Raw genomic sequence first — 13,878 nt, 5'->3', positions numbered from 1 at the left:
AACGACATTGCAGTTGACATTTCTGCTCTTACGGCCAGTCTTATGGTTTGATATTAATTATCATCTACACAAATGCCAAATTTGAATATTTAAATGTATTAAAATATTTGTACACCTTATTAAAATGTACTTTGTTAAGCTGAATGTTTACCTGTGTTTGAACATAAAATGGGTTCCTTTTTACATATTTTTTAAACTGTTATCCTTGTCTAAATATTATGTTAAAAACAACTACATACTTTTTAACTCAAAGAAAGACAAAAAAATTAATGACCAAAGGTTTACAATGTTGTTAGTTATGTATTTGATGCATAATAAATAGTCAACTTTAAAAACTAAAGCTGTAGTAACTGAAGATGATTCTTCCTGGCCAAAATTTATATTTGTGTCCCCATAGTCTAACCATTCTCAATATTAAATCCAAAAAAAGATGAAGCATCAACACCATTAATTTCCTTCATAATCTTAAATCAAAGACCTTCTAACTCTTATTATTTTCTTATATAAGACAAATCCAGAGATTTTAACCATCTTTATATGATAACATTTCCATCCTAGGTATTACCATAGTTACCCTCCTCTGAACATTTTCTAATGATTCAATATCCTTTCTGAGGTGAAGTGCCCAAGAATGAATACAATACTCTAAATGTAGTTTAAGCAATTGTGGTGAAACATTGGTTTAAATGAAACTATATTCTTTTGTATTTATCTGAAATGTAAAGGTCATTATTTATTAACTTTTATCAAAATGTGCAAACTCCTTCAATATTCAACACAAATTTTGAAAGACAACAGAAAATCCAGATACACTAAATCTACACCTGTACCTCTACGTACTCTTTTTTCCAACTGTTGGGATTAATATGAATTTAAAATAATTAATGAATACTGAAGTAGTGTAAAGAAAAAACAATCTATGATTGGTAAGCATACATTTAAGAGTTCAGCATTAAGATACTACGTTTTTCAAATGTTTTATATATTCTAGTATGTCAATGTATTCAGTAAAACGTTTAGCAATAAATCAAATAAAGGTGCACCTGATATAATAAAAAAAATATACTTTCTATAAATAACTTCTAATCAGAAGTAAATTTGATATACAAATACACAATATCAGAAGGTAAATAATTTAAAAATAACACATACTTCAGTAAAGACATTCCAATATAAGAAATTGAGTAAAAATAATTAACATTATAAATCAAGTACCAGTAAGCTAAAATCTAAAAGAAATAAATTTAAATTGAATCATCAGCTAGGTATACTCATAATTAATAATATATTTAATGTAATTCTCATAAGGTTTGTCAGTCATAAGTTTTAGGTTCTAAATCCATGCATAGTAAGACAACAACAACAATGCAAAATAACCTTCAAGGAGCCTTAGATTTAACTACAGTCACTCAAACACAGCTCTAAACCAATACATTTGTGTTTAATTTACTTTATATCACATCAAAGTTGTAATTCAGCCAAGGAATTTCACCCCAGTCACTATAATTATTAGAATTTGTATGATTTAGTCTTGGTTTTAAACTAATTCTTTTTTATTAGCCATAACATAGCACCAAGAATAACCACTAAACAATTATTCTGAAGTTTCTATGAGTAATTTTCTCTGTTTTAGAACTTTTTTCCCTACATTTCAAGATCTGAATCAAGTTTTTCTTTTTTTAAGTAATGAAGATCCTTTAAAATGAATGATTAGTTTATTAGAACTGGAACTTCACAGAAATTCTAAAACTGATTTCTTATGCATTGTTCAATTTTAGTTCTTTCTCAATTAAACGTTAGCATTTTACATTTCTTAACTGAATAAATGGTAAATCTGTGATTATACATATAATACCTACAGAATCTTTTAACACTGTATTTCAATTTTCAATGTAAAACAAAATTTAAATAATTAGTTCAGTTTCCAACTGCTTAAGTAACAAACTCAAATAATAATTAAATTTAACAAAATGCTTAAGTGTTAGAGCTTTATGATTACTGTAATAATCAAGTCTTTTTTATTATATAATGGAATAATAACTATTTATGTTAAAATTCAGAGAAAACTTACAGGTTTTTGAAATGATGAGGTACTTGATGAAACACCCATCCATTTTATTGGATGTGTTGACATGTTGTTCCTGGTTGTACCACTTGTGGTAATGAGAAAAGAAACATTTAACATTTTACAAAATCAATACCTTTTAATTTTATAGTAGAAGTTTCTTACTAAGGCAATGATTCACCATACGAATATTATACTTAATCCCAAACACAAAATCTGTTTATAAAATATGTAGTAGTAAATAAACATTACAAAAAAACAAACTATAATTTAGAAAAAATATTACTTCATAATTCTGAAAATAGTTCTGCAAAGAATCATTATTTAATAATGACTATAAGCACAACAGAGTGGCTAATTTATCAAGAATAAAAGTATATCCATTAGTTTGGCTACGATAAGAAAATCTGAATGAAAAGTCATAGATAGTGAAAAATAATCATACTTAACTAAAACAAGAGTTGTCTTTTTTTTTAACTGTAATCTTCAAAAATTGATTACATTTTCAGAATAAAAGGCTCTTTATTAATGTCAGAAATTTGAAAAAGGGTAGTTTATTAAAAATTTCTGTTAGCAGGTGGTTAAAGCACTTGACTCGTAATCCAAGGGTCACAGGTTCTAATCCCCATCACACCAAACACGATCATCTTTTCAGCTGTGAGAGCCTTATAATATTACAGTCAATCCCACTATTCGTTGGTAAAAGAGTAGCCCAAGAGTTGGCAGTGGGTAATGATGACTAGCTGCCTTGTCTCTTGTCTTACACTGCTAAATTAGGGATGGCTAGCACAGATAGCCCTCGTATAGCTTTGTGCGAAATTCAAAACAAACAAACACATGATAAGCTTTTCTTGTTTAGTGCTGCCCTTTATTTGTGAACTTCTTTGAGCACATGCCAAAAGCCTTTAAGTCTCCCTCTGCTAATATCCAAACTTGCAACATGTCTCTCATATAAATCACTATGCATCACCTCTCCACCAACAGGAGAGCACAACAACATTTGACATGTCACTCCCTTTATGTGACACTACTGAACTACCACTTTGAAGTTTGGCAGAAGACATGAGCACTGAAAGATAGTGAGAAGTGTGAGTGGATGAAAGTGTCTATTGGAAATATATTTTCATTTAGGAAAATTATAACTTCCAATATACTGCTCTTTTTCACCTCACTAGATTAGTTTGAATTCCAGAGTGAAATGGAGGAGGAACCAATGCAAGGGAAGCATAATCATATCCCCTGAAAGCATCCAAAAGTCACCTATTAATTGAAAGGAACAAACCCTAAGATCTGAGGAGAGGCACTGCACCACACCTGAGGCAGGTATTTCTTTGCCAGGAAAAACAAGAGGGTCAGACAAGAAGAAAACATATCTGTGTGGGAGAGGAACATGCAACAAAGAGACATAAAAGAAGTAAAATTCACTCAATCCATTGATGAAAGGTTGGTAAAAGATGATGTGCTCCAAGGTGTAGAGTGACTAGTGTGCGACAAACCACACTCAAAAAGTCAACTACATTCATAACATCACTTACTGCATACTGACATTATTGCAAGAGTGAAATGATGACATATACTGTCTTGGGTGAGGACTAATCATCAATACCTCATTACCTGTGTTCCAACATCCATACAAGGGTAGGAAGAGGACACACAACTGAAGGGGTGAACTGCACTTGAATATTACAACTCTGGGAGGAAAATTACTCATCTGCATGATCTTGTAACTCTCTCTACACTGCCCTACTCTGAACTAAATGGTTATAGCCATATTTGTGGAACCTATCCAGCAGGTTGCCTCCACATTCAACCACCTAAGTGGCTCAGAACTGGTAAGTGGTAAGGCCTTCTGTACTCCACTGAAAGGAATGGAGAAAAAAGTGTGTTGGAGAGTCCAAAGTCAAGTGAGTGCAATGGGTGATAATGAAATCCTATTTTTAAAAACAGACAACAAGGATTTATTCAATCGAGGCATAGCAGGGATGGGCAGAAATATCTTTATGATTTTCTCATGTCATTTATGGGCAGTGTAGTCTGGGATAGGCATATTATGATACAAGTATTACAAGGAATTTACACTTGAGTGATTTTGCAAAACATCCCATCTCAAGGATGAACATACACAGCCATGGAAATATAGAAATCAGCATGGCCTAAGTACAGATTTGATGGAAAGATGTGCATGTATGGTTATAGCCATGAAAATGGAGCCCATTCAGAGTATAGAAAAAATACCTGGTCAGGCACCATTCACCACAGAGCGGGATTCAAATGGAAGCTGAAGGAGGGGCCCCTGAAGGAAAATAAAGCATTAGTAAAAATTAATCTCAAGTTACAGCCACACCAAAGTGAGGAAAGGAGGTACAGGCAGTAGATGATACTAAAAGGAAGCAGAAACAGCAATGTGTGTGTTTGTGTTTTTCTTGTAGCAAACCCACATTGGGCTATCTGCTGAGCCCACCGAGGGGAATCGAACCCCTGATTTTAGCATTGTAAATCCGGAGACATACAGTTGTACTAGCGGGGCAAACAGCAATGTGATGTAGATAGTGGGAAATGAGCATATACTATAGTAGAATCTCCTCCAATAGTCTATGAAGATGAAAGGCAAGAAAGAAGGGAAGGTGATGTAGCTGATGTGAGGAAATACAAAAGAGATTACACCAGAGAGGAGAAATGGAGAAATAAGCTATCTGGATCAAAAAGAGACAGCACAGAAGTAAAACCGAAGGACAGGGTCCTTAAAGGGATACCATTCCATGATGACCACGTGAACCAGGTATGACATGTGTTGGGGTAGGAGATCAAGGACTGCCTCAGATTGACATTGGCATTACCAGATATCCTGAAGAGGAAAAGATACATAGTGGCACATGAAGTGGGAAACAGTGACAGACAGGGCAGGAAAGGGTACGTTCAGGAAACAGAACTCTGAGGCACACTTGGAGAACATTAGGTCTCTCATAAAGAAAGGTAAAGCCCTGTCAGACAGAAGACACACATGACAACAAGGACACAGTAATCATGTCAAAGTTGAAATGTTATAAAAATAGGGCTATAAGAATGACCCACATACATGGAACTGGGAGACGAGCCCACAAGAATATAACACTGTGGCCCAAAAAAGACCTAAAGAGAAGTGAACCATTTGTATTGAGCTGTACCTAAAGAAAACATGCAGTCAAAAGTGAATGAAAAGAGAGAGAAATGCCCCCAAAACCCCATAGAGCTCCCACAAAAATCATCGGTTATGAAGTGGGAGGCCAATGCTGGAAATCAGGGGAAAGATGGGATAAACAGGAAATAAATCACAACACTCCTGTTGATAGAAACCTGTGTCAAATGTTTTATTCAGAAAAAGTGATTCTATCATCAGAATGAAGTGCTTATATACATGGCCTAGTTAGAGGGTGAAATGAAGATAGTGGAGAAATTTACAAATTAAAATATGCCAAAGGCTTTCAAGCAGGGTATAAAAAACTGGAGCAAGCATTCTAAATGCTTAGATGGGTAGCAAATAGAAATCCTGGAGATCAAAAAATAGTTATAGTGTTATCATCTGGTAAGTATGTTTTGGAAAGCAGTTTTGTTTAGTGATGAATACTTGCCCAACACTTTTTTCCTGAAGGAATGACATGATGAATAAAAATTTGGTTTTACATGTCAGAAATCAGGGTACCATCAATTTTATGTGTAGATCTTCAACATTACTGATTGACATGCATCTCATACTTGTTTTGGTACCCCTACACTCTTCACTGTATAACACTCTTCTACTCTTTTGTATTTACACCTTGTTCATTGGTAAGATCTACAAAATATTTTTATGTACTACAAAAAGAATTTATTCTGAGTCACTTGTAAAGATGTGGACTTTTTAGCTAGACTATTTCTATTATTAAAAGTAAGTTTCATAATAATGAAGTATGAAATTTTGCTTCAGCCTGACCAGTGGAGTAACTTTTACATGCAAAATGTTTGATTTCTACACGTTCATTATACTGTTTTGCTGGTAACACCACAACAGTACTGTTTAGAATAGTATAGCTTCATGTCTGCACTTTTATATGTATTTAGGTATATGACAAACAATCAGTGTAAACCACCAATGAGGACTGTACTCTATTTCAGAAATTGAATCCCATGGCTTGAATTTTACACCCATTTTATTCACTATTTCTATAATTATTTCCAGTAACTTATGTATAAAAGCTACTTACAAAATATTCGCTTTCTCAGAGCTCTGATGATAATCCAACTCCAGTGAAACTCTGTGTTTCTTGCTCTTACAGTTGGCTTGCATTTCAAGGTATTTAAAAATGTGAGCTTTTCCTTGCTCACATAGCTAAAAATTAAAAATGTGGTATTTACTTGTCAAAAGATTAAATAACAACTAAGAACACTAAACTGAAACCATATTATACAAGTTATATATTGATATTTTAATTACTTCTCTTGTTTATACAGAAGAAGCAAACTCTACTAATTAATATCTGAGTTTATAAATACAGAAAGTACAAAAGCAATCTGCATTTACATATATATAAAATGAATGTTTGTTTGCACCTTAACTCTTCTGAGTCTACAGGGCCAATCTTAACCTAAATCTGTAAGTAAACATTATGAAATCTAAGGAAAATGGAATGGGATAAAACTTAACCCTAGTTCTATTTTATAAAGCCTATTAGTTAATTCTTCCTGCATATTGAGTCAATCTCAAACACTTTTGACAGGTTGATGCTTAAAGCAATGTTATGACATTCTAAAGAGATTTAAAGGTCAAAGTATGAAAGTTGCTGGACTGTTCCTTAAACAACCATGCTTTTCTTATGGTCAATGAGATGTAGGGTGTTCCAAGGTGGAATCACCTCAAAATCTTCATTTGTTGGTAGATGGAAAATAAACTACAAATGTTGTTTATGAAGAAGCTTTGTTATAATTTTAAAATTTTAAGGTAAATTTTCCATCAAGATTCAAGTTATTACATTGAAATATATGATTACTGCTAAACTTACACTGTTTTAAATAAGTCAAAATGTTCACCATCAATTGACACCTATCTCTGCTTGTAATTTTCACAAAAAAGTAATAAAATTACTGCCTTCAAAATCTGTAATCAAACTTTGTTATTTGAGAAACAACAGCAAAAAAAAGTTGCAGTGGGTGATTACTTGGGGTTCAATAGTTGCAGAATTCTTAAATAATGTACATAAGAAATATGAGAAATGTAACTCATTCCTAGGCCATGGTTTGTAACATTTCTTTGTTTTTTAATAAGCACAAAGACATACAATGGGTTATCTGTTCTGTGCTGACCATAGGAATTAAAACCCAATTTTTAGGATTATAAGACATATATCTTTCTGCTAAGCCACTGGGAAGACAATATGTTTGTAACATACATGTATGCAAAATAAAAGTAAAGCATGTAAAGCTGATTCAACTTTGGAAGTAGAAAAAATTGATAATCACAGTATTTGTGGGTATTAAATATAAAAATCTTCATAAACCTTTCAAATGACAAAAATATTTTATTACATTATTTTAATAAATTAGGATTGAAACTTTAAGCACTCTACAGGGTGGTCTGCAAGTCCCTACCCATCTATATGTTATTATGTTATATTGAATTATGCAAGTATTATAAATTTGTTTCTTTTTTTTCCAGAATTATGGCCAATATAAGCCTATTTACACTTGAAGAGCATATTGTGACATAATCATCGCATAATATTATGCAGCGAGAATGAGGGACAGCACACAGATACACTGGGTACATAAGATATATAGATGAGTAGGGACTTATAGGCTACCCTGTACATATACTTCAAATAATCTACAAAAAATAAGGTATTTAAAAACTTGTATACAAAACTATAATTTGGGTTCAAAAATTAAAACTGCTATAAGTATAATATAAAATTAAAATTAGACCTACAGCAGTTAAGAAAACAAATAATATTAAAATATAAACTATACTAGAGCTGGAATGTCTATATGTATCTCTTTTCTTTTTTTCTTCATAAATTATTCAAACACTTTAGACAAAACTTGTCTATCTTTAAAACAAATCTTCTGAACCTGACAATAATAACAAGACAATTTTACTATAAAGTAATAAAAATACTATTTTACAGGTGATTTTCCATTTAAGTAAATAAAACAGCTGAAGAAGCTATACACTAAATTGAAAAAGACAACTGATGAATTTATTTTGACAAGCAAGCATGGTACATTCATTAATATGTTTACACACTTCATAAATATTTTGTGCCTAATTAAATGAATGTTTTTTAAATTTTTGTGAAGTTAACATTGTCATCACCTCCAAATGTATATCCAATATCAGAGATACCAACCATTACAATTTGAGCATAATCATTACGATTTTGGTGTATACATGTTTGTGCTTGTGCTTGAAATAATAAAAAAAATTTTTGTATCTCTGACGTCTACCAATAGTTTGAGTGCAGTGCTTCTCCATACTGGGCACGTGGGGAAATCCATAGTAACATCATCAGTGCTTGTCAGCCAATCAGCGCTCACGTAGATGGATATTTCTCGTTTTCTAAGCAGCATAGAAACACCAATGCGATCGTTCACAAGATGGAAATAAAAAAAAAGAGGCCTTGTGCACCAGATTCTCTTGTTTTTGGCAAATCTAAAAGGACTAAAACTGTGAATCAAAAATTTAGGAAAGTGTATAGTATAAAATATCTGGTCATTGCATCAAAAGTAAGTGACAGTCATGCGTTTTGTACAGTTTGTCACACAGATTTTTCTGTGGCGCATGGTGTGATTGTTTCAGATATACAAAATCGGCATCTTACTAACAAAAGGCTGAGAAAAAGACAAAAACGATGCAGATAACGACATTTATGAGTAAGAATTCAAAATATGAAACCATAAATACAGAAGTGACGTTCACGCAATTCGTCATTGCTCATAATTTACCCCTAGCTGAAGCCGATCATGCAGAACATCTATTCAGGAAAATGTTCCCAGACTCTGATATAGTGAAAAATATGGCTGTGCTAGAACCAAAACTACAGACATTGTACAAATGCCGGGTTGTGAAGATGACAAAATGATTTCAAGCATACTTGCAAACAGTGTTTACAGTTTAGCCACAGATGGATACACAAACATGGATGACTCAAAACTGTATCCAGTAGTTGTATGATATCTTGACCCTTTGCTTGGAAAAATTGTTTGTTCTCTTTTGACAATGGTGGAATGGAAAGAAGCTTCAACGGGAGAGAATATTTTCAAGCTTTTGGACCACGAACTGACAAAGAGAAAATTCCATGGGAAAACTGTCTTAGTTTTTTTTCAGACAATGCCTCAGTTATGTCTGGTATAGGTAAAGGTGTGATGGGACACATCTCAAGATGACAGCCTAGCATTTACTTCATGGGCTGTGCCTGTCACCTCATGAATATTGCTGCCCAGAAAGCTTCCAGAGAACTGCCCTGCCCAGTATCTGATATATTGATAGATATCTACTATTTTCTGGACAAAGGTGCTAGCAGAAAACACCATTTCAAAGAGCTTTAAGGATTGTATGACAAAGAAACAAGAAAAATTCTACAACTTGTTAACACAAGATGGCTGTCACTTCAGGTGTGCCTCAACAGAATATTGGACATGTGGAAGCCATTGAAGAAGTATTTTCACTGTGGAAAGGAAAAGCTAGATTAAAAAGGATCTAAATGTGCAGCTCAGTCAGGCAGCAAGACTTTAATAGTCAGGATATCCTCTCAGCCACACAGGAACCCAGTCAAGACATCCCCTCAGCCACACAGGGACACAAGACAACAGTCTCCAAAAGCAGAGAAAGAAACATTTGATATAACTCAATATATGTTTAGGCAGTCTGATCTTGAACTAAAGAAGAGACAATGAATGAAAAAAGAGAAGAAAACGAAAGATAGCAAAGAAGTAACCAAGAAAAGTTATGTGCAGTACAAGTTAGATAAGTTAACAGTTTTCTTGGACAACAAAATGAACTTGTTATTTTGTCTTTTTCTTCAGTCTGCAATTCCTCTATTTGAGCAAGCCAATTTGATATTGCAAAGAGAAGAACCTTGCATACACATCATGAATAGAACTCTGATTACACATGTTAAAAATATACTTGTCAGATACATCAAGCCAGAATATCTTGAAGGCAACATCACTGAACTTGACTACAATGAATCCTTACACAAATCTGATGAGGCAGTTCCTATTGGAAATGCTGCCAAGGAATACATTGTTAAATATGAAAAGGACCTGGACCTGATCAGCTTCTACACCAGTGTCAAGAAATACTATATTGCAGCTACAAATTACATGATGAAACATTTCCCTCTCAATGATGAACTTCTGATTCACGCTGATCCAAAACTGAAAGTCAGCAAATATTTCTCTTCTCCAGACTTCTTCACAGACAGGTATCCTGTCCTTGTCAATACACATGAGCACGACACTATTGACAAGTTGGAAGGGCAATATATGAACTATCAAATTAATACTTTCTCAGAAATTGTCCTTCAGTTGAATGTTGACAAGTTTTGGGTCCAGCTGTCTACAGTTAAGGATGGAAATGGCAACCAGAAGTATGACATTCTGTGTGGGGTTATGCTTGGAATTTTTTACAATCTTCCATCCTAATGCTGACAGTGAAAGGATATTTAGTTTAGTGACTAAAAACAAAAGCAAGTTCAGACCAAACTTGAGCACTATTATAACAAACAAGATGTGTATGCAGTCAAATGGACAATGTTGTTATAACTCCCAACCATCCAGAGACATTCTCATGAAAGCAAAGGCTGCAACAGCTGCAAAACTATTACAATAAGTGTCATAAATATGATATAAACTAGTCCTTACACAAAGGCTTTTTCTGCTTACTGTTTGTGCATGTTCAATGTTGTTTTACCAGTATGTTTGTTACTCTGAACTAAATGAAAGACATAATTTAAAAATATTTTTTTTTATTTATTAAATACACAAAACACAGTCATAAATGAGCAATCTATAGCAGTAATAAATAATAATAGTTATAATAATAATATAATAATAAACAGCTTAGAGACATTGGTCAGGCCTAGTAGCCATAAATGATAAAGGACTCTGTCTACAATCATTATGCTCAGTCATTTGAAATAGTTGGCACCTCTGCAATATATACCTCTGAAGACAGAATAGCTTGATTCTACTGTACATCTGCCTCTACAATTTGCTTGCTCCTAGCATTGAAATATATCTCACCTAAATCACATGTTTAACATGAACTGCACTCATGCATGTTAACATCATCATACAATGATAGCCTTCCACCAATAAAAGGGTGACAACCTACTTGAGCAATACTTTCCTTTAGCATTTATGCTCAAAATATTTTCCTCCTTTGAAGAATGCATAATGAAAGTGCATCAGATGTGGGGAGGACAGGTGGTATCTATTGGAAATACATTTTTAGATAAAGAAAATGTTAACTTCTGAGTTTATACCTCATCTCCACACATAGAATAAATAGAATCCTACATTGAAATGGTGGAAGGACTGATACAAACATTAAACACAGATGAACTTCTTATAAAAAACACCCATGAAGAAAGCTCATGGAATGTGACATCCCATGACAGAGGTTCAATAGGGGCACATCTATGGGAGACCATATCCTGTCTCCATCAGAGTATAATATCTGTCCAGAAAAAAATGAGAGAGAAAAGTAAAATAACCTCAAATGTCAGAGAATTTTTGCATGACCAATTGAGTACTTGGATATAAGTGATTGGTGAGCCAAGCAATGTCAGGGTGTATGTCTGACCTCAACTCAACTGAACAGAAAGAGATGGAGGTTATGCACCTCTCCTGCTTGAGGAGGGAGGGGCACACTGTCTGTTTGAGAGATGATCCACACAACAGACTCAGTGCCAGCACTTTCCTACTTCCAATGGTATTGCACTGTATATAATTAGTGAGAAACTTTCAAAGCTTCACCATCCAGCAGTTAGAATCTGTAAAATGGCAAGGGTTTCTTGTGTTCCAATTGAATAGGAGGGAAAGACAAGGAGAAGGGCAGACACATGCCAGATATGTATTTTACCAAAAATAGTGCAATGGGTGACAACAAAACCTTATTTATATATGACAGCAAGAACAATTCAAAGAAATGGGCAATCATTTCCCTGATCTTGACTTTTTCCATAATAGCCCATGATAAATACAGTCTGGATCATGGAATAAGGAAATTTTAATATTTTGCAGTTTTGTGTTATACTCCATTTCAACAATGTGAACTGGTAAAGCCAAGGCAGATGAGTTGAGCATTTTCTGCTACTGCTGACTGAATTCAGATTTTTGGAAATAAATATACCCTGGGAGGCAAGATTAGTTAGATGGTGAGATGCTATAAGAGTGAAGAAAGTACAAAATGTACTTACCCTTTTCAAAGAGTTGTGAAGGTTGAAGGAAAACAATTAGAGGGAATCAAAAGTACACAAGAGACAAAGCAGCCAGATCATGAGGATAATGGGAGATGAATATGTGGGTATTAGTTCACATTCTAGCCTGAAAAATCCCATTCAAGGGTTAGCAAAAATGAGGCAGATATATATATACAGGTGGTGAATCTGATAAAATATGAAAAGGTCCATAAACATTAATATCCAGGTAAGACTACATCAGTTAATGAAGTTGGTGGACTTATCTTGCAAGGACAGAAGGCAAGATGTATCTGAATGAAAAGGGGTCTGAAGGTAGAAACAAGTGATAGTGGGAGCCTTAAAATGGAGATGTATGTGCCAAATAGCACCAAACAGTCTGAAGCAAACATAGAAAATGATCCAGATCTAAAATACCATAGAGGTGAAATACTATATATATAAAACAATTACATTCCCAAGTAGTTTAAGTCTTTGGAAGAAAAACCTGTTTCTGTTAAGAGGAGTAAATAAATAGGGTGAAAACAGTGCATAAAGCATCGACAGCACAAACATCTGAATGAACAAAGGTAAGAAGAAGACAGAAATATGTGTTTAGAGGATAACTGTACAAGAAACCTGAAGCTAATAATTCAAACAGGATATGTATAAAAGCATATAAAACCAAACTAAGGTCCCAATCAGACATGGGAATAAGATTGGCAGTAACAAAAGAAGTAAAATGTAGCCTATAAAGCTGTCCAATAATCAGCAATGGTGGAAACTGACAATCCATGATCAAATACTTATGTAGAAAAGTCTGTAAGGCAGGTCAAGGTAGGATGGCCCAGAGGTAGGGAATGGCAGTTGAGCCAATCTGAAAAAACTCACCACTTTGGTTGATAGACAGACAGTGCTGATAGACAAGAATGGTCAGGATAAGAAAGAAACTACACATTAGAGAGTATAGCCACATGAGCAACAAACCAGAAAAATCCTACATGTGAAGATGAAGAGATGATACCCCTAGGTGAAAGAGAGACAACTGTGGTTGGAGCAGTAGAAAATGGGAAGTATGTAGAAAAGAGAAAAGTCTAGACACTGATAAATGAAGCACAGGAAACTAACACTGTTCATGCCAAAGAAGCACTGCCAGAAGAACCTAACAAGAAATGTTGCAGATCAAAACAAAGACACAAGAGTGAAGATGAACAGAAATACTGACATACAGAAAGAGGTGAGACCAGTACTGGTTGAGAGCATAAGCTGGCACAGATGAAGAATGAGGTAAAGAAGAGAGGAAGTTTGATGTTCAGAGAAGTGGCAAATGCATTAACAAAAGGCATACTAAACTGAGACCAAATATAATGAAAAATCTGAGGGTGGTCAGTAGAATTTTGT

General features: G+C 34.1%; 1 protein-coding gene across 2 annotated transcripts in view; it reads right to left on the bottom strand.

Annotated features, from left to right (window-relative positions):
* Window positions 1-13,878, bottom strand: part of LOC143243905 (leucine-rich repeat and calponin homology domain-containing protein 1-like) — a 74,004-nt gene that overhangs the window by 18,287 nt on the left and 41,839 nt on the right. For both annotated transcript variants that reach the window (XM_076487674.1, XM_076487675.1), the window contains exons 6-7: window positions 6,286-6,410; window positions 2,072-2,153 (exon numbers count right to left, since the gene is read on the bottom strand). In XM_076487674.1, coding sequence (XP_076343789.1) covers window positions 2,072-2,153; window positions 6,286-6,410 — 207 coding nt within the window. The remainder of the gene's footprint in view (window positions 1-2,071; window positions 2,154-6,285; window positions 6,411-13,878) is intronic.

This window comes from Tachypleus tridentatus, chromosome 2 (assembly GCF_004210375.1).
Source record: "Tachypleus tridentatus isolate NWPU-2018 chromosome 2, ASM421037v1, whole genome shotgun sequence".
NCBI lineage: Eukaryota > Metazoa > Arthropoda > Merostomata > Xiphosura > Limulidae > Tachypleus > Tachypleus tridentatus.
This window is presented reverse-complemented; position numbering and strand designations above follow the sequence as displayed.